Source organism: Sceloporus occidentalis, unplaced genomic scaffold, assembly GCF_023333645.1.
Source record: "Sceloporus occidentalis isolate IW3139 unplaced genomic scaffold, rSceOcc1.0.p SCAF_279, whole genome shotgun sequence".
NCBI classification, from domain to species: Eukaryota; Metazoa; Chordata; class Lepidosauria; order Squamata; family Phrynosomatidae; genus Sceloporus; species Sceloporus occidentalis.
The window spans coordinates 608,271-630,632 of NW_028317259.1; the positions used below are offsets into that span (position 1 = coordinate 608,271).

At 47.4% G+C, this 22,362-nt stretch overlaps 1 protein-coding gene across 1 annotated transcript; it reads right to left on the reverse strand.

The window, feature by feature from the left end:
• Window positions 1-19,568: 19,568 nt before the first annotated feature.
• On the reverse strand, window positions 19,569-22,148 carry LOC149275584 (zinc finger protein 574-like). Its single transcript, XM_089504570.1, has 2 exons — window positions 21,738-22,148; window positions 19,569-21,629 (listed from the first exon to the last, which is right to left on the reverse strand). The coding sequence occupies exons 1-2, from the start codon at window positions 22,146-22,148 to the stop codon at window positions 19,569-19,571; spliced, it is 2,472 nt and encodes an 823-aa protein (XP_089360696.1).
• Between the last annotated feature and the right edge of the window lie 214 nt (window positions 22,149-22,362).

Below are 22,362 nucleotides of genomic sequence, written 5' to 3' on the forward strand. Positions count from 1 at the left end.
GGCAAAGATGGAAATAGGTCTAGGGTAAGTGAGGAGGGAGGGAGATCGGAGGAGAAACGATAAAAAGGATTGAAATGAAAAAGGGGTAAAATGATGGAGTAAAGAAAGAAGGCTTTGGGGTGATTGAGTAGAGGAAAAGAATGGAAGGAGATTGGAAATGGGGTAAAGTGACACAGAGGTTACGGGGGAGAGATGGCAGAAGAAAGTAGAGCGAGAGATGAGACAATCGGCTATTACTGGTCTTTGCACAAAGCTCATCAGGGTCTTAAACCACCAAGAAGGCATGGCACATAGACATGGGATGCATATGAAAAAGAAATTTACCCCTATGACACCTAAAAGCATCATCGCCCAGTCTGAACATAACACCAAAAACTGGGCAGACTAGGTGGGCCAAATGGTTCTCTGCCATCAAATTCTACGTTTCTATGGCGGTTGGTTGTCCATTCAGAGAACTTACCGCTCCGGCTGCCGTTGGACAATGCCCATTATCCAAAGACATTCTGTGGTCTATGTACTGCACTAAGCTGAACATAGAACATCACATCGTAAGACGTTTGCTTTGATTTAGGGGCTAAAGCTGAAACATTTTCATCTCATTTGCTATGAACAGGGTAAGATTTCAGTGGCTGTTGGCAGGGTTTGTATTTCCACCACAGAAAGCATTTCCTACCACATTACCGATGTCACCATTCATCTGTATCTAATACATCAGGCCTCGGGTCTTCTTGTTACACTTTAATCCTAGATGTTCCTCCATGTCCATTACATGGTGTGATTATCGTCAATACCTCAGTGCTCTCCAAATTAGCCCTAAGATTCCAAAATCAGATTCTCCCACCTCCGGCAAGTGGAAAACATGACTATTTACTAGAGTCCGAGTTGCCCCAAAATTGGTTGACTCTCGTCATTAACCCATTGCTAAAGAAATTCTCTGCCAGCTCGAACCCATTATATTTCTACAAATCCACCAGTTGACTTTTCCTCCACATGTCTGGATTCTCCAGCGGAACCCTCGACAGAAACATGGAGGACTTAATGGTCCAAGCCCACAGGAGCGTGAAGCTGGTTAGCTTCTTAGATGTCCACCCTTTCTTCCATCTTCTGTGTGTGCAGTTCCACTTGTCCTGAATATTTTGTTTGAGTGCCGGTTAGCATTTCTGTAGTTTCTGAATATGAAATTTCAGAGGTTTGGTCCTTACTAAAGAGCAATTTCCCTTCTCACCTCTCTTTTCGACGCCGTAAGCGATTTGATCTCACTTCACCTCGCGATCAGGTCTGGTGACTCCGTAAATTGGGTTTGTACCACACAGGAGAGGTGTTCAGAGGTGATCGCTAAACACAAAAGCATTCAAGAACTTTACGTTACACAGACTCTCAATAGAATATTTTTACCGTAGTAGACAAACCGTGAGGATACGTTACCGGGGGGGGGGGGGGTGATGTTGGATGCAAGCGATCCAATATGTAGAAGTCTAGTTTTGGATTCCGTGATACAAAGTGTAAGCAAATTAGCCATAATTCAGGTTTAAAGGGACATTTTCCCATATTAAAAGAAACGTTCATTCCGACTGATCACCCATATATAAAAAACTCAACGGGGATCCTTGTTTCATTTCGGCGTGGAACATGTCCTGTTGCTAATTTTCCTTCCCCTCCTACACAAGCAAACAGCCAGTCACACTTTATGGCGGTTTTTACAGTTTACTCCCTAGGCAGACAAATAGATTGGGATGAGAGTACGATACGACTCCCGTCGGGGGGGGGGTGTTTAGGGTTATCTCCCACGATATTCAATTAAAAAACAGTTAGTGTGAAAAAAGCTTGTTATCCGTTAGGAGGATGCTGGAGAAAGGTCCAGATTTACAAAATTTATATTAGCGAAACGCGTCAGATCATGGCACGCCTCGCCACGTCTCTAACTCGTTTTAACGTAGATTTAGTAAAGAGTTTAATACAGCTCTTGGTCTCAACCCATGATGTACGGGATAGATTTAAAGCCATCACGTCTTTAAAAGTCTTAAAGAAGTCTTGGAACCCTGTGATACCCTCATACCCATTGAACATTCTGAGCTCCTGGAAAAGAAGGGGCATCGGGGGAGAAAAGAGGAGCATCAGTGGAGGAAAGAGGGGCATCAGTAGAGGAAAGAGGGACACAAGGTAAGAAAGGGGGGCATCAGGGGAGGAAAGAGGGGCATCAGGGGAGGAAAGAGGGGATTTGGGACCTAAAGAGGCCTCAAGAAAGTCTGCACCGGCGGGGCTGGTTATTCAATTTCTTGCCCCTTAAGTGACCTTATTAACATAAGCTCAATCCTATAGCACCCCCCAGGGCCGGCCCGACAATGGAGCCGAGTGGGGCAACCGCTCCAGGCGGCACTTTTGAAGGGGCGGCACTTTTGAAGGGGCGGCACTTTGCCGCCCCAAGCCCTTTTTTTTTTTAAAAGCGAAAGAGAGAGAAAGGGGCGCCGAGTGGTTTTCGCTTACCAAGCTGTCAGTACCCGCTCGGCGCCCCTCGCTCTCTCCTCTGCGGCGAGTCTCCCTGTTCGGTCTCGGTGCCGGCTTCTAATGCTGAGTGCTGGAAGATTTCCGACAGGGAGACTCGCCGCAGGACACAAGGGGGGGGCGGCAGGGACGGAGGGAGAGGAAGGGTAGATAAGGGGGGGGGGGGCATTTTAAAATTCGCCCCAGGCGGCATTTTGCCTTGGGCCGGCCCTGGCACCCCCCCCTTTGCCCCTATATGAAGGGACATTTTTCATTATGGCATTGTGTAAAAGTCCTATTTTCAGTACATTTCTTACACTTTTGTTAAGAATTGTATAAAGAGGTCTGGTGCAAAGCTGGAAAAGTTGTCTTATCACTATAGCAACAAAAGGAATGGCCCAATCAGCAGTGACCCTCCATTGGTTGCTATAGTGATAAGACCAAGACACAATTGCGCTTATATATAACCCCATCTGTGCAAGCCATGAAAAAGCACACGTTTAACCTGTTTCTCGGGGTATATTCAATCCCCTTTCCATGGAGTCTATTATTTTAGGGTAGGAGTAAGTCAACAAGTATGATTCGGGTCCGAAAACACTAAACTAGGAGCGTTTTAAGTATATTAAAGAGATGGGGGAAATGTTCATTAGAGAGAGGGGGGCAGGTGCACAACGGAGAAACATAACGGTGCAATAAATGGACCCGTAATGGAAACAACTTAAAAACTACTTACGGCTGTTCCAAATGCTAATAAAACCCAGATAGTTTGTTTGTTTCCTTCTCTGCTGAAGACTACAAGGCTTTTTGGGGGCACGAACGCGCGCATGCACCTGCTCTAATTGTAATGCAATGTACAGATTCAGGGCAATTTAAAGCTCTTAGATCCCCCCCAAGCCGCCGAACAAAAGTTCATGTCTCTGCGAAACATCTAGACCCAGTTTCTCTGCCGTGACATATAAAAGTAACAAAACATAGTAATAAAAGTATATTATAAACAATGATACGCGACGGAATGTTATGTTTCTTTGTTTACATAATAAAACTTTTACATAGATTCTATGGGTTTAAAGTAACGTCCAATCCTTTGCATCTTAGAGAAAAATGATCTATTACACCTCCCAACATGCCGAATGGCCATAGGAGCATTTTTGTTTTAGGGGGTGTGGTTAGAGGTGTGGCTGAGGGAATAATTTACTTTATACAGTTATATTTATATTTATGTTTCTAGACACATTATTTGGGCAATTAGGGCTATAGTACTGCGATACCCTCATACCCAGCAAACATTCTGAGATTCTAGGGGCATCAGGGGAATAAAATCCAGCCCTGCTCTTGATCCTTTATAGGGTCCACTCGTCTATCCCATCATATGTTTGAATTTCCTTAGCAACCTCTACAAGGTCCATCTTTGGAATTCAGTGGCCACAAATAGACCGGGATTTCTGGAAGTACCTACATGAACACAGGTGACAGTTTCAGTCGCTTTGGTCTAGAAATCATGGCATACCCAGCAACGAGGTCTACAGTTTGACACTAAAGAGGCGCATTCTTAAGAAGCAGTAACTCCTCCAGAGTCTAAAGGATCAGCTCGTTAACATGTAGTCTAGAAACATAGACCCTTTCAGCCCATCTAGTCTGCCTGTTCTTCCTGATGTACATACTCTACCACTTTTGCTGGGAAGCTGTTCCATTTATCTACCACCATCTTGGTAAAGTAAAATTTCCTTACAGTAGATCTAAACCTCTGACCCTAGAACGTCCCTGTAGAAGTGTTATCTTGAAGTACCAGGCAGATCTATAGATCTAACAGTGGCTGAGCTATTTTAGAAGTTCTGTCCAAAGCCCAGCTGAAGCTGATGTCCCAGTAAGAACCCCAATGGCCATTTCCCAGGGGCCCTAGCAAAAGAAAAAGGCTGCCCTTTGGTCCATCCATGGCTTTGAATAAACAAATATGGAATCTTCAGTGTAAACAATATCTAGAATATTTGGATCCATACCCATCCAAACCATCACCATAACACCACATTGACAGTTCTTTAATTGGCAATCGCTGGACGGTTATGACAGACGTAGACACGGCACGATCTGCCTGTAAGACACTGTGGCTTCTTATGATGTGTTATGACAGCGTGTAGCACACAGTAATTTGTTGTGATGTGGTATAATAGTGTAGGTACAGTGACACGTTGTCATCTGATGTGACATGTTGGTAAATGGGATACATTTGATTATGCTCCGTCGTGGCATGACGTGCCACTGCATAACACATCATACAGTTTGTGTATAACTTATTGGGCTCTTCGTCGAAGGGGATACTTTAGATCAGGCCAAACATATGTGAGCTTTCAAGACCTCAGATGTGTCTTCTTCAGATGGACCTCTGAGGTCTCTGAATCATATGTCATTTTACATGCTTCTCTATGTTGGGCCAACAAAATGTCATCATGTTCCACTAAACACTGTGTTCTCTTGGACTAGTACAGCTGTATCCATTTTTCTTATTGTATGGAATGTGGGAAGGGGTCAGGTCACTTTACAGGTCACCGGTCAGACCGGTCAGTGCTGATTTCCATGGAGGTTCTCTTTGGGCCGACTCAGCAGAGAATCCTCCAAGCACAGCCAAGTTACACTGGCTGGGTTTTGGGTTTTTTTGGAGAGATTTAAGGTTTAGAGCAAAAAATAGATACATTCAATTTAATAGTTGCGTTCAGAACAAAATACGTTCTTTCAATCCCATATTCCTGGCTCGTAGGACAAAATACTGCATCTCTCTAGCTGTTGACAATACTTCCCATTATTCTTCACAAGCTTGGGGATTCTAGGCATTGTAGTCCCCACAACAGTCGTAGAGCCAGAGGGTGCCTACCGCAGAACCCCGTGGAATCTCCCCGCGCTGGAACAATGATGGATTCCTACATTTAGAGTAATTTGAGGCTTGTATGTGTCATTAAACAGCACAGCAAGTGTGGTATTAATACATAATGTTACTTGTGCCTGCGCTGCCCATGCTTAGAGGAATAATAATGGAAACACTTCATTCAAGTGGTTTCGTAGCCAAACAAAGCGCATCTCCCCTTACCGGAAACTGGAGGCTACAAGTCATTTAAAACTTTAAATTCATCGCTGCGCCGGGAAACTCGCAGAAGTGGTCGCTGACCAGGGAGATTCTATTGGCTGTGAGGTTACTATGACAACACTACGTCCCGGGATAAAAGAGTTTGTTGGCTGTAAGGCTTTACATACTGGAACAGGGTACAACGGTATCTTAAGCCTTAACAGATTCTCCCACCGGGGCCCTGAGGCGTCTAGTTGCGCCCCTGCTGGCCAAGCTCTTACTGCAGCAGAAGCTCACTGGGGTTGGACCTTCATAATGTATAGTGAAGTCAAGGAGCTGAAACACAACTTTCCCTTTAGTGAATAGACCCCCAAAAACTTACATCATCGACTCACTTGCTATATGTACCTCTTTAAAGATCTTTCCTGGTGCTCAGTTGGGCATAACCATGTGCTTCCACCCAGCACCATCCATGGTCCCACCATGGATCACCTCTAGACTTACTCCAGCTATACCCTCCTCGTATCTTGGGACCACCTCATTAAGGCCGCCATTGTTGGAAGTTGGACAGATGAGGAGTGATTTCCCCATGGGAAGGGGCCGCGGGAAACTTTGCTGAGGCAGCCCCTCTCTATGGAGGAAGCAGGGGGCATCAGCTGTCTACCTCCGAATGGAAGAAAGGAGGTAAAAAAATCAATTTGAAAAGGTCGGTGTCGTAAAATGTAAATACGTGCGTACATCTGTACACACATATGACACGGCCCTGCATAGAACAATACACATACAGGATGTGTACATAGAGTTAATGTATATATGTACATAGCTTTATATTCCTATATGTATTCAGCATATTGAGGGAATTAGTTGTATGTCCACTATAATTTCATCCTTTTACATAAATATGGTGTTATATTTGTTTCTATCTATATATTTGTGATGTGGTTTATTTATTGAAAATCAAAACTACAGAAAACTCTAAACTTGGTAAATACATATTTCATGTAATGTATGTGTGTGTGTATGTATGTACATGTGTGTGCATGTATGTATGTGTTTGTATGTGTGTTTGTGTTTTTGATATGTGTATGTGTGTGTGTGTTTGTATGTGTATATATGTGTGTATGTGTGTTTGTGTTTTTGAAATGTGTATTTGTGTGAATGTGTGTGTTTATGTATGTGTGTACGTGTGTCTCTGTGTGTGTAGATGTGTGTATGTGTGTGTGTTTTTGATATGTGTATGTGTGTGTGTGCTTGTGTGTGTATGTATGTGTACATTCCTGTGTGTATGTTTTATATTTTGTTTGTTATAGGTGCATAGTTTAGTTTTTTTGGAGCGGCTAAATGCATAATAGATGCCGCCAAGCAGGGGTACCAAATTTGGGCCAACATTCTTGCACCATTTAACCTAATTCAGCATACAAGCACACAATCAGCATGAGCAACCCCCAAGTAATCGATGTGGCCCCTGGCACCCCCTTGCCTTGATTCCAGGGGCCCTAAACATTACCATCGGTTGCTTTGTGAATCATCAGTCTATTACTTGGCTGCAACAGATAACGGACCCCGGTATTTCAGGCAGATCTAGGTGAAAATCCTTTATTTAGGGGCAAAAGGAAGCATTTAGGGTCATCCATGTGGGAATCTTGCGTTTTTGGTTGAGCGTTCTATTTTAGAATGTATAGGTGTAAATGACTGCAGACGTATGGTACTGAATGCCGAGTCCTATACGTTGATGCGAACACCTTCTGTTTGTTGACATATGGGCAGAGGACAGTTGGAAACCACATGAATCCGTGTAACGGTGTATAGGAGATAACACGCCGAACACATTAATGACCGGTTGTATGTTTGTTACAAAGAACACCAGGATGAGCCGTTACATTCTCTCCAACTTGCTCTATACATTGTGCAGCCGATCCCATGTGTTGGCTCACTGTCCCTATACAAGGCCTGTATGTAATAAGGAGGCATGGGGGGGGACTGCAATGTAGAGGCCCCCTCCCCAATACCTAGCACTGCTTTTTCCATAGCCTCCTCTCGCAGTCGCTTTATGGTATTGGAATGCCGAAGCAGTCAAAACCTTTTCTACCCCCCCGTTTTACGGTCGTAGCCCCCCCCCAGCACACACACACCTTTTTACCCCTTTCGTCTCTACAAATTCAAACCTGGGGATGCTCAATGCTTGCCTCGCACGGCCATTTTTAAAAGGCCCCCTTTGGCCAGTGCTCACAGCTTCATCTGCCCCGTCACTCACATTTTGGAGTATACAGCCCCCCCACTTTTCAATCCCCCCCTCACCACCACCACACCAAGGAACAAAAAAGAAAAGATGCACTCACAGACAGACGAGTATGCAGCTCTGCAGGTTGGAGACCCCTCTCCTTGTCTCTCTCCCCCTCTCTTCCTTGATCTCTTAGTAGCCCACACACCGGAGAGATGAAGAAAAGCTAGGGGGGGGGGAGAAACACGGTGCGGAGGAACAAGGTGGGGGGGGAGATCACACCCGTTTCCAAAGCCCCCCCAAGATAAATCACAAGGAATCCATTGCCCTCCTCCTGCTACACAATTCTGTTCTTCCTCCTCAATTCCTTCTTCGTCTCCCGGAGACCGCGCACGGAAGGGGGGCAGGATTCCGCCTCATCCGGAGGGGGGGGAGCGCTCGCGTCCTTTCGGGGAGGGCGGTTGATAACGCTCTCACTCTCCCCCCAGCCAACCGATGCAAGACGCAGGTAATGTCATTAAGGCACGGAGTCCCACAGGAGAAGGGGCTTCCACCGACGCGACGAGGGAAAAGCGAGAAACGATACAAATACACAGTCCAAAAAAAAAAAAAACCCTTTCCGGAGATAAGCGGCGGTCACCAGAAGACCCCGGTGATGCTGAGTATAGGGGGTAGCTGGGAATGAGCAGAGAACTGGAGGAAGGCCATCCTGATATACCCCTGCGGAGAAAATCAAGGAAGACTCTGAATGGAGAGGGATCTGTGCTCCTTTCACAGAAGCGACACTGAGGATTGTGAATGGGGTGAGTTTAGGGTCCTCAGTGGGAGGGTGGAGAGTTCTGAGTGATGGGGAGGGTTGGAGGGTTCTCATAGAGGAGGAAGAGAGGGCTACGAGGGGTAGCACTGGGGCTATTATTCTACAGTTCAGAGAAGTAGGAACGTCTAAAGCAAACAGAAGATTAGAATGTTCATGAATAATTCTCTCTCTCTCTGTCTCTCTCTCACTCTGTCTCTTTATGCCTCTTTTTCTTGCCAAACGTTTCCCCAAGGGCAAAAACATAAAAGAGTGTAACGGAGGACCCGCCGTGGCAGAGAGATTGGGATTCACAGGCCTCCGTCCAAAATCACAAAGAAGATGTGTGTGCCGGAGGAAGGCGGCACAGAGGGTGATGTGCGCAGGGAAGCAGTGTGCGCACCCAGGTGATGTGCGCAGGGAAGCAGTGTGCGCACCCAGGTGATGTGCGCAGGAAAGCAGTGTGCGCACCCAGGTGATGTGCGCAGGGAAGCAGTGTGCGCACCCAGGTGATGTGCGCAGGGAAGCAGTGTGCGCACCCAGGTGATGTGCGCAGGGAAGCAGTGTGCGCACCCAGGTGATGTGCGCAGGGAAGCAGTGTGCGCACCCAGGTGATGTGCGCAGGGAAGCAGTGTGCGCACCCAGGTGATGTGAGCAGGGAAGCAGTGTGCATACCCCAGGTGATGTGCGCAGGGAAGCAGTGTGCGCACCCAGGTGATGTGCGCAGGGAAGCAGTGTGCGCACCCAGGTGATGTGCGCAGGGAAGCAGTGTGCGCACCCAGGTGATGTGAGCAGGGAAGCAGTGTGCGCACCCAGGTGATGTGAGCAGGAAAGCAGTGTGCGCACCCAGGTGATGTGAGCAGGGAAGCAGTGTGCATACCCCAGGTGATGTGCGCAGGGAAGCAGTGTGCGCACCCAGGTGATGTGCGCAGGGAAGCAGTGTGTGCACCCAGGTGATGTGCGCAGGGAAGCAGTGTGCGCACCCAGGTGATGTGAGCAGGGAAGCAGTGTGCGCACCCAGGTGATGTGCGCAGGGAAGCAGTGTGCGCACCCAGGTGATGTGCGCAGGGAAGCTGTGTGCGCACCCAGGTGATGTGCGCAGGGAAGCAGTGTGCATACCCCAGGTGATGTGCGCAGGGAAGCAGTGTGCGCACCCAGGTGATGTGCGCAGGGAAGCAGTGTGCGCACCCAGGTGATTTGCGCAGGGAAGGAGTGTGCGCACCCAGGTGATGTGAGCAGGGAAGCAGTGTGCGCACCCAGGTGATGTGAGCAGGGAAGCAGTGTGGGTCCCCAGGTGCTGGGTGTCTTCAGCGTTGCATTATGTGTCAGGTGTGTATAAGGAGGATATTGTGTGTGCAGAGAGGATGCTGTGTGTGTGGAGAGGGTGTTGTGTGTGTAGAGAGCATTCTATGTGTGTAGAGAGTATGTTGTGTGTGTAGAGAGTATGTTGTGTGTGTAGAGAGTATGTTGTGTTTGCAGAGGGGGTGCTGTGTGTGTAGAGAGGATGCTCACTTCCACCCTCAAACCTTCTGCTATCTGCCTCCTTTACTTGGAGGTGGTGGACAAAGTTATTCTGCCATCCAGGGACCTTATACCATGACCCTGACAGTTGGTGGCAGATGAAGTTACCCAGGCAGTTGGTGGCAGATGAATTTACTCTGGCAGTTGGTGGCAGATGAAGTTACTTTTGCAGTTGGTGGCAGATGAAGTTACCCAGGCAGTTGGTGGCAGATGAATTTACTCTGGCAGTTGGTGGCAGATGAAGTTACCCAGGCAGTTGGTGGCAGATGAAGTTACTCTGGCAGTTGGTGGCAGATGAAGTTACTTTTGCAGTTGGTGGCAGATGAAGTTACTCTGGCAATTGGTGGCAGATGAAGTTACTTTTGCAGTTGGTGGCAGATGAAGTTACCCAGGCAGTTGGTGGCAGATGAAGTTACTCTGGCAGTTGGTGGCAGATGAAGTTACTTTTGCAGTTGGTGGCAGATGAAGTTACTCTGGCAGTTGATAGTAAGAGGCAGGTGCAGTTCAGGCAGCTGACGCTTGCTTCATCCCTTATTAACATGATAATAAGTGAGCTGTCTCTCTGACGCTGCTCATTATACCTGTCACCCATTATTACACCCACTTATTGTGAAAAGCGGGGGGTGTTGATGGGGGTCTTTTAACCTTATGTGGTTTAATGTTTGGAATGGCTGTTTGCCCCTTTAACAATGGTACCATTTTTGTACTACATTAGTTTAAAGGTGATCTTTCAGGAATCATTTTGTTCTGAAAACAGCAAGAATGTAACAACAATTCTTTCAATTCATGGCATTTCTCTAAGGGGATTTTATACGGCGCGTTATGCAGGTTTGGGAGCCTTTAATGCAATAAACAGAGTAAAAAATGCTCTGGAAGATTGCTTCAGGAGCAGCATTTGCTCCCAAAAGAGCTTCCAAGAGAATAGTAATCAATACCACCGGTACAAATTATATTACGTAAAACCTCTTAGTCCACGCTCTCCTCCGTAAACCGGGAACTATGGTACCCGTATCTATACAGTGACTATTATAACCTTATTACACAGCTGCCAACATTCCTGAACTCCGGAAACCATTCCCAACAGCTTGGTTTACACTGTCAGCTGCCAAATGTCATGTTTATTGGGGTCACTGGTTAATTTAGAAAGAAACCAAAGTAGGCAAGATGGGCACCTGAGAAGAGGAACCGGTGGCGCTCTATGGGCAGAATGCCAGCGATCTTCAATATATTGTTAGAGGAGTCATGCATGACATCACACGCGCACCGACCAGTCCTCGATCTCGTCTTAGATTCAGGAGCCGTATGTCTATCCCACGCATGTTTAAATCCCCTCACTGTATTAACCTCTACCACTTCCGCTGGGAAGCTGTTCCACTTATCTACCACCCTCTTAGTAAAGTAAAACGGACCTGACACGTAATGATAATGATTTTATATATTAATGATCTCCCTGGCTGTGAAACGCCTTCCTTGTTGAAGCAGAATTTGGTGGATAAATGATGATGTCACAGGGATCTGCACTCGCCTTGATTATTAATTTATAGAATTTTTTTCTGGCGTTTATGGTTAGATGTGTCACCGGTAACATGTCTTACGGTCTTTATCTTCCAATCGAACGCAGCACTCACACTCACACTCTACACTCAGTCTATCTCGCATTCCTCCCGTGGCCTTCTATATGTTTTTCTCCGTCTCTTTATACCTTCCTCTCTTTCGCATTCCCTCCTTCCGTGTCTTGAATACAGATAAAACCTTTCAATATTCTGGTGGCAGAGCAGCTAACGGCATCAATGGGGAGAGACAGAAAAGGAGGGAGGGGGTGGAGAGTCAAAGACAGAGAGAGAGAGAGGGAGAGAGAGAGAGAGGGGAGGGGGGTGATAGAGAGAGAGAGAAGGGGGTGATAGAGAGAGAGGGGGGTGATAAAGATCCTGGGGATGGAGAGAAGCGAATGTGGTAGATTAGAGACAAATCGTACTACGCCCAAAAAATAATTCACTAAGTATCTCCGACGTCAACCCGCCACCCCGACGCTGTATAATTACCATCCATTATCTCTATCAGGTGCCTGGAGGGCATTATGAATTATCGGCAAAGTGGTGCAATCACCATAGCAACCAGTGCTCCGATTCTACCACTTTGCATCAGTAAGGCAGTATCCAGTATACACGGCCGGAGATAAATCCTGGACCTGCCTCCTGCATGGCCAGGGAAGGGCTTTCACCATTCAGTCCAGGGGGCCAAGCCAAAGATAGAGACTCAATGATATAGCGCCTCAAAAGATTTAGCTAACAATGGCAAGGGCAACATGCTGTCCTGTTCAATGGAGCACAGAAAGGATACAGCCAGGGCGTAAATAGTAGTCACCCTGGTGGCTATACATAGAACTGCAAGCGAAATACACAGTAAATGCCACTGGCAGCAGCCCAAAATCTTGAAATTGGTGCACCCTAGGGGGCAACTGTCCCTCTTGCAAGCCTCCAGGACACGACATCATATTGCAAGCTCTGCCTCAGAAGGTCCAACGGGTAGAGGGGAAAGATATTACGGCACAGAAGAAAGACCTGTGATCTTCCCAACCTGCCCGTTGAGTAAGTGGCGCAAGCCCAAGGGGTAATACTGCACAGGGGCTGCTCGGTCCCCCAGACCTTCCGATTAGGGTAAGATAACGCTGCTGTCTACGTCTATGACACGTAAGCCGGCTCATACCTTATTCATCAACCTCTTCTTAAAGGGCCAAAGGTTAGAATAAGACGTGCGCACCCATTAGCGGGTCACCATGGCTCCCCTCGGTGTATCATAAGCCTCACGTTACAGATTCTGGCGGCTGATGAGCTGTCCACCTGTCTTATTTCCGTCTGGTAAGTACCTCCTTCAGTTCCAGCCTGATCCCATACGCTCTTACGATTCTTCATCATAATTCAAATGTTTGATCCCACAGGAAACAAACGTAGCGAATCCTTCGCTCGTTAACCACTGACATAATGACTATAGGATAAAGTAACACCCAGACGTCTTTTATGATATTGAGATCTCTTGTTTAGGAGAGAAGAGACAATCGTTGATGGAGAGTGGCCAGAAGCAAGAACTCGACAGATCGCAATATGGAGCCCATAGCAGACGTTTGGCCAACAATACCAAAGGCGGCCGTCCTGTTTCCTTAATCCCATCCCAAATAGGACACTGTCTATCTAGAAAAAAGGGAGGAGATTGGGGCGGAATATCCAATCACAGCCAACGATCATCTAGTATGTCAACTAAAGATAATTCCGCAGATCTGTAATTTGTTTCCTTCCCTCGATGGTTGGACACCAACAGAAACGTTTGAGATTTTTCTGCAGCTACGGCAACATGTTTTTAAGCCAATCATCTAGGATTACGCAATCCCTTAAACAACTTGACTTGTAGGAGGGAAATTGGGCATAATGAGATAATTTTTTATGGCGGTTTGAGGATTCTAAAGTTAGTTCTTTCTATGGCTTTTTAATTTACTTCTGTTTCCACGGCAACAACTTTTCAAGTTTCAACTTTTTTATGTCATTCCCTGAAAAAATACAAATATTTATGGGGAGGCTTGGGGCTTTTACTTTGTGGCTAAGGCTGTATTTAGTGATACATTTAACAAAGTAGGTTAAGTAGCACCGTTAACTATTGCCTGAACGGGATTTTACAGCGAATGAATGAACGTCTATTCATAACAATGTGTCTAATTACTCAATAAATATATGTTTTAACTGACAGGCTATAAAGATATTGCACAGAGAATACTGAATGGGGTAACTAACTGAATTAATATCATCCAGATGCAGATGCGGGTTTAGGGCCATGTGAAAGGGGGAAAAAATCATTCTTATTAGATGTCTTATTGTTTCCAGAAGATTCTGTTTGAACAGAACCCCGGACAGAAGAATGAGAACAAAGAATAATCCAGCAAGAAGCTGCCGTCGGTGGATTTGAACTCGCGTCCTCACGGAGGCGAAAACAGGAAGCTCTGTAGGAGGCAATTTCTGTCTGGAATAAAGAGAGGACGCACACCGTGGAAAAACTGGCAGCCGTCGCAAAAGACCAGCTTGGAAGGACTCGGAGAAGACGGGCTGTGTGGTTCTAACGCCCACAGGATGAAGAAGAATCAGTTACAGAAAAGTCTCGTAGCAATCAGATTGGTTGTCGCTCTTAGCCAGACTGGACCCCGTTGAGTAGGATGATGTGAGATTGCCCCTAGGTTAGTACTGTGGGGGTTATTTACTGATGGGGGGGTTAGGTGCTGGTACTGATTTTGTCACCTTTTTTAAAATGCAGGTTTGACTAGGATGTGCTGAGCTGGATTAATATCCAAGTACGACTGGGCGACAACGTGATTCTACAGGAGAAGGCGGAAACCGATAGCCACATCGGACGCAATGTTTATTGATATGCCCCGTGTGTCGTGATACACAGCATATAGGCCTCCGAATGCTTGTGATTTGTAGATCAGCGGGAAAACTCAACTGCAAGAAGGAGGGTACTACTTTGTGTTTTAGGGATAGGTGTATCTGTGGTGGCAGTAGGCACAAACACTACAAGTACCTCTGAAAGATAAGAATAACATCAGGAAGTGGGTAATACCTTTGCAGGAAGCAGGTAGAAGCCTGCAGGAAGTAGCAGTGCAGGAAGTGGGTAGAAGCCTTGCAGGAAGTAGCAGTGTAGAAAGTGGGTAATAACTTTGCAGGAAGTGATTAGAAGCCTTGAAGGAAGTTGGTAGTAGCCTTGTAGGAAGTGTGTAGTAGCCTTTCAGGTAGTGAATAGAAGCCTTGCATGAGGTAGGTAGAAGCCTCACAGGAAGCTGGTTGTAGCCTCACAGGAAGCTGGTTGTAGCCTAGTAGGAAGCGGCTAAGCTTTGCAGGAAGATAATTGGTGTTTTAAACCAAACATCTCCAAAATGAGTAACACTAACACAAAAAGCACACACAATACGCAAGTTTAGTTATACTAAATTTAATGATGACGATAAGAGATCCCTCGTTAAAACACAAAGCAAGTGGATCCTGAAGACTAATCCCAGCCACAGGTTGTTGAAGCCACCAACGCGACCAACGCGGCATTCTGCTCCGAAGCGAGAAAACACCGTGGATGGTGAACGTGCTTCGATTATATACCATCTCTGGAAAAGTGTGTCCTTGACACGGCCCGGGGTAATACGAAGGGTTAATCATCTGTGTCTCACAGATGTTCTGTGTCAGTGAAATCTAATGGCCTGAAAGTCCTTGACTGTAAGAGCTTAATAGATGGAACTCATCTCCCCCCCCCACCCCCGTCTTTCCTTAATTTGCCTCTCCTGTAAATGTTGGAAATGATCACGTTGCTAGATTTCCCTAATAAAAAAGGACTAAAGGGAAGTATAAAATGCATGGGTGCCCGCGTCTATAGGGCCACGCGTCTATAGGGCCACGCACACAATACTGCATACAAAGAAAGGATCTGATTCAGCTTATCTCACGCGTGTTCTAATCCGCCATATCATACCTACCGACATTTTATGGGAGGGGCACGTTTATTTTGGGGGTGGGGTTAGGGGTGGGGCTTTACCAAAGTCACTCTATATCACTTTGTAACCTATGTAACAAAGGAGAAAAAAACAATGTATTTTATTTACCATTTTAATTTATAAACATTTATTTGGTGTTTATAAACACATTATTGGGGCTTTTAGGGCTGTAGAACCCTGTGATAGTCTCTTACACCCAGCAAACATTCTGACCTCCTAGAAAAGAGGGAGCATCAGGGGAGGAATTAAGGGCATCAGGGATTTGGGTCTGTCCCTCTTCCCTACCTAGATATTTTTACTTTACTGAGGGGGTGGTACATACGTGGAACAGCCTCTAAGCAGATGTGTTAGAGGGTAATTGTAGTCTCTGGGCCGGTTACACAATAAACACAATATAATATATTACCGGGTCACGGTATACAGAACCGGACACAAAAGTGCTCCGTGACCCGGCTAAACTTCATATGACATATGAGCCAGCTAGCCTGGCCCTGTCACAGTAATACACTATTATATCTGTGTGCATTGCCACTGCCCCCCCCTCCCTTCACACCTGGAATAGTCTACATGCTGTCGATGTGCAAATTATCAAATCAAACACGTTTAATACACAACGTGTGACATAAACATCCTCAAACACACAGTACATTAGTGAGCCTGCGGGGAATTTTCTCCATCGATTGATCAGCATCAGGAATGAAGGTGAGCGCGAGGACCACGGATGAGGTGGGAACAAGTTCAGGGCCAGCGATAGGATTTCGGGGGGAACTAGGGCCATGTCTACAGCATACGTTTCATTGCTAATGTGGAGAGCACCACACTACCCCCCACCCTGGTACCTATACAGGGCCAGCCCTGGACAGACACTCTGCACAAGAGGAAGAGCTGCCCTTTCTGAGTCTTTGCGCCACGTGGAAGATGGCAGAAGATCCAGAGAGATAATTCTGGACAAGAGGCAGTGGATTTCCTCCCCCTATAGCGGTAGATCGCCCGTCGAGGCCCTTACGACCCCCAGTTGCCGGATACAATGTATCTCAGCGATTATCACTTTTGTTGATGCCCATGAGGACTCCAATCCATAAACAGCCTCTATATCTGGGAGTGCATGTATTATTTGGGGTGATTATTAGGTAGAGTTGTAGCGGAAGAGGTTTTGTGCTTGTTTTTTGTTCACTATGTATTTTATTGCGGGGCTTAACCCCCTCCCCCTGTGAATCTTTTTATTTCAAAGACAAATATTAGAACATGAATCCATAATCTAACGCTAGAGGGTCAGAGGCCAGGAGACCAATTCACTAGCCACATGACATAGAGGCTGCTGGGAAACAGCATTGTATACATAAAGATCCAGCTGTAGCTCAAGCACTCCCTCATGTGGCCACGTGAAGAAACAGCACATAGACCGGCAGAGGCCCTGAATAACAGGTGCCAACACAGACAAAACTGTTTATTATTCCTGTTAAGTTGGCTTTGCAGCAAAGTTGCGATATGGAAGGGACCGGCGGGATCTGTAGGAGGAGACGGATCAAATGAAGCCATGGTACAGAACCAGAAAACCATGCTTGGATCTGTAACAGATACCAAACCGAGATGCAGACCAAAGAATCAAGCACGTTAAATAACTAATAATGCGCAACATCTACATGCGGGTTTATATACATATATATATATTTTTGATCAGTAAAGTGTTGCTTATGTTATTTTTTTTTGTCTCTTAGTGGATAAGCTGAACATTTAAACACGCACGCTAACATACCCAGACACTAACACACGCACGCACGCTAACATACCCAGACACTAACACACGCACGCACGCTAACATACCCAGACACTAACACACGCACGCACGCTAACATACCCAGACACTAACACACGCACGCACGCTAACATACCCAGACACTAACACACGGACGCACGCTAACATACCCAGACACTAACACACGCACGCACGCTGACATACCCAGACATTAAACACACGCACGCACGCTGACATACCCAGACACTAACACATGCACGCTAACATACCCAGACACTAAACACACGCACGCACGCACGCTAACATACCCAGACACTAAACACACGCACGCACGCTAACATACCCAGAAACTTACACACGCACACACGCTAACATACCCAGACACTTACACACGCTAACATACCCAGACACTAACACACGCACACTAATATACCGAGACACTTACATACACACACGCTAACATACCCCGACATACACGCACACACGCTAACATACCCACTTACACACTCACTAGCATACACACGCACACTACTCGCCCTTTAAAGCCTCAACCTCTCATGAGTGCGTGTCAGCAGCCGCACTACTACCGCTCAACCCCACCTCCTACCGCCATCTTTCCTGTTGCCCTCCAGAATCCGGCCATGGTAGGTATGTGCAAATAAGCCAACGTCAGGTTTTGGGTGTATTTTTTAAATTAAAACTCAAGTATTTATAACGAGGTCCTCTGCCAGGGATGTTCCTACGAACTGGTTGGTAATCGACCGAGGTGTTAAAGACCACGTGAAAAGGTGGAACGAGAAGACCGGCAAGAGCCGGCAACCTCGATTTTGGGAGTGGGGTAGATAGCAATTCAAATACCCCGCATCTTTACTACAACAGGAATGCTAGTCCCCCTCCAAAGACGAAGGCAGGTTCGGCATCATCATGGAAGCCAGCGACCACAAACCCAGCGGAGCGAGCGACAAGCGGGCGTTTGAAACCATGTAGAACACGTATCCCAAATACACACGTGTGCCCGGAAGCGCAAGAGCGGCACAACGGGCTCCTCTTGCGCTACTCAAAGCCAGCTGATCGCTGCAAGGTTTCTGCCACATTACACACGCACACTCGATTCCTGGAAACAAACGCTTTATTTAGTGACACACCTGGGTCATGAGTCAAAAGCAGATCGACGCCGAGACGCAAGGAGGAAGAAGGAGGTCTGTGAATAACACGAAACCAGAGGGCAGGAGCAACGGGGAAAGGAAGAACCAGAAATAGTCTGAACGTTCTGTCTCGGGGCGCAGAAGCTGTACCGACACCAACCAGCAAGGGCGCCCGAGATAACGCAGTAAGGCAGAGGAGGTGAATCTTCCATACATTCGGAGGAAATATTCCTGTAAAGTAGGGTAGTTACTAAACTATGAGGAATATCTAAATTGCGTTATAAATGGCCAAACATAGCGATCTTACCCCGCAACACGGGCTCCGCTGACCCTCCACCACGCACGGCTACGTCTCTTGGAACCTGGGGAACTGTTACGACTTTTCCCATAAACCATTTCCTTAATCTTAGCCTCGTAGAAGCTGGGGTCTGGAGACGAAGCTGGCAGCAGCCTCACCCAATCGGCTTCCTAGATAAAGTACGGGGAGGAATAATCACTCAAATCTAAAAGGAAGCCAGACTGCTCCTCCCATGGTATACTTATAATGCAGGCTTGTTTTATTTGAATCTGGAAGCACCGTTACACTTTTACTTAATGAAAAAAGGAACACACGTGGCAAATGCAGTGCAAATTTAACCCTTTGCGTGGAGGAAGCTCACCAAGGTTTCACAACCAATACTTGAGTCAAAGGGTCGAAACGGACCATCATCTGCAAGTTCAGTTTAGACTCGGCCTCCCGCTATTCTCATCTCCCCCCATACAGAAAAGGTGTTTGTGACATGCAGAAGTCTAAAATATAGTTTATCCTCCCTAATCAGAGACGGATACCGATGTGAAGGGAACGCTACAGCTCTTTATTAAAGATTAATAACTAGAGGTGTTAATTAAAACGTACGTGGATTTCAACCGATCCCATAGAATAAATGTCAAACATTTGGAATATATATATATTTTTTCTTGTTTTGTTTTTTTACAACGTTCAGGAAGCATTGAAAGCAGTAAATAAACGTCCATCGTCCATGCAGGGTTCATTTCCGCTTCGCAGACTGCTGAAGGTACGCACTTCTCATCGCTCTCATAAGCTGCCGATCTGAATGTTCCCCAAATGGATATTTTCAACCTGCAGAGTTTCAAACTGTATGTCCTGGACGCTAATCGTACTACCTTCGGGAAATATTTCCACCGTCTCGATAATGGGAATGCTTTCCACAGTCTCTAATATAGCCACGGTGCTGGAGAGGTCGCCGGAGTTGGTTTCGGCGGCCGGTGGGGGATCTGGCTGCTCCCGATGCAGTTTGCGGTGTTTCCACAGATTGGAGAAGGAGCGATAGGCCCTGCCGCAGTCCGGACAGACGTGAGGACGTTCCCCGGTGTGGATGCGCTTGTGCTCCGACAGCCGAACCATAATGGCAAACGCTTTGCCGCAAACTTCGCACTTGAACGGCTTCTCCCCCGTATGCAGGCGAATGTGGTCTTTCAGGTGGGTGGACTGTCTGAACGCTTTACCGCAATCCGGACACGGGTACGGCCGCTCGCCGGTGTGTATCCGGCGGTGAACCTGCAGTGACGTCTCGGTGCTGAATACCTTGTGGCAATCGGGACACTCCAAGTTCTTGGATCCCGTTTTATTATTTTTCCGCAGAATCGTGCACAGAGAGCGCCCCTTGGGCGTAGAACCCTTGTCCGTCTTGGGCCCTGCGTGCTGCGATGCTACATGCGCATTGAGGCGGGAATCGGAAACTACCTTTTTACCGCAAATGGGGCACTCCAGGTTATCGTCCCCCGTAGACCCTGAGCTGTTGCATTGATGATCCTGCAGCCGGTGTGCGGTTGGGAAATTTGTGCCGCAGCTTGTGCAGCGATGCGGCGCTTCACCTCGGTGCCCGAGCTGGTGTACCTCCAGCAGCCTCCTAAGCAGGAACGAGAGGCCACACTCCTGGCACTTGTAAGGGTACTCTCCGGTGTGTTGGTACTGGTGCATCAGCAGACGGTAAGGACGGTGAAAGCTCATGCCGCACTCCGTGCACTTATAAGGATAGGCTTGGCTATGCACTAAGAGATGCTGCTGCAGAGTCGACGACTGGCTGAAGGCCTTGCCGCAAAGCTGACACTTGTGCGGCCGCTCGCCGGTATGGGTGAGCTTATGCCGCAGCAGGTTAGCTTGGGAATTAAACGACTTCTTACACTCAGTGCAGGAGAAGGGCCGCTCCCCCGTGTGAGTCAGCATGTGAGTGCGCAGGTGTGAGCGTTTCTTGAAGGGCTTTCCACAATTTGGGCATTTGTGCCTCCTCTCCTCCCCATGCACAAAACGCTGGTGCCGTAGCAGCTGAGGAAGCAAAGGGAACTCTTTTCCGCAGGGGGAACACTGGTAGCTGCCAGCGGGTGTTTGGACAGCGCACGACGTCCCTTTGGGTTCTTCCGGAGGCGCGGGTTCCTTTGGTTTGGTGCTGTGGACCCGCCGGTGGTAGAGGAACTTGGTCATACTGAGAAAGGCCTCTCCGCAGTCACAGGAGTACAACGGGTTTTCCAGATGGGAGCGCCGATGGTTCAGCAGAACGGCTTCGCTAGCAAAGCCTAGCCCACACTCCATGCAAAGAAAGTGGGACTCCCCCTGGTGCGAGGTCATGTGCTCCCTTACCTCTGTCTCCGTGGAAAACACCTTGCTGCAGAGCGGACAACTGAAAGGCCCACTCTGATGGGACACCTGATGGAGCTGTAGCTCTTGGACACTCGGGAACGTCTCCCCGCACAGACCACAAGGGAATTCGGAATCACTGGAAACCATGGCCAGTGGATCCCCTTTAACTGGTACAGAACCGTCTTCGCTCGCCTCCTTGGATTGGTTAGCGGTGGAGACTTCCTCCAATATCTCACATTTTATTTGCTCCGTCACAGAATGAGATGACTCTATCGCTTGATATTCCGCGTGTGGGGCAGTCTCCTGCCCAGGGAAATGTGTTGCCTGATGTTCTAGGAACTCCCCGGGCGTCTGGAACAACTGGGTACATTCTGAACACTTATAAAGGAGAACTTCCACTGCGCAGTCCTCTCCGGCACCCTCGTTTTTCTTGTAGGAGTGTTCCAGATCCACCAGGACTTGAGTGTGCGACACGGCAGGGGACGGGGTGACGGGCACCTGGAAATGTTGTTGACCTGCGACTAGGTGGACCTCCCCTGGTACTGAGGAAGAACACATCAGCTGTAAGGTTTCCTCCATAACGTTATCACCCGTCTGCACGAGCACCTTGGACGGCGGCGGCGCATCCTGAGCTTGCATGTGAGTATACCTATGGGCCATCCACACATCTTGGCTGTTAAACAGGGCTTTGCAATCGGGGCATTCATAGTGGATCTCGTTTCGCGAGGCACGCTTGGGTTTGGGGCTTTCAGGCTGCGCCTGGTTCAGCATTTTGAGGTGCATCTCCTGATGGATGAGCAGGTCTCCTGGGGTCATTAAGAGCTGCCCACACTCCAGACATTGGTACTGATTTTCCTGGGAGTCGAGCCCAAGCACCTGATACTGAGGTTCCTGGACGGCCGCTCCGTGGCTTTGCTGGTGGATAACGGCTTCTTCCAGGTTGGAATATTCCTCCCCACATTCTGAGCAAACGTATCGATGCTCTATGTACAAGACAGTCTCTTCTGACTCAGTCATAACGGCGTCTCCCATGTCGCTGCCCTACGCAACACTGCCAGGAGAAAAGGAGAGAAACTATTATTGAACTCGATATGCGTTAATCAACGACTGGATTATTAGTAGGCTTCAATACGAAGTGTCACAGCAATGCTCAGGTGACACGGTGCAAATACCTATGTGTAAGCAGATAAAGAATTAACTAAGGCGGGTATGATTCACTCAACGTAAGGGA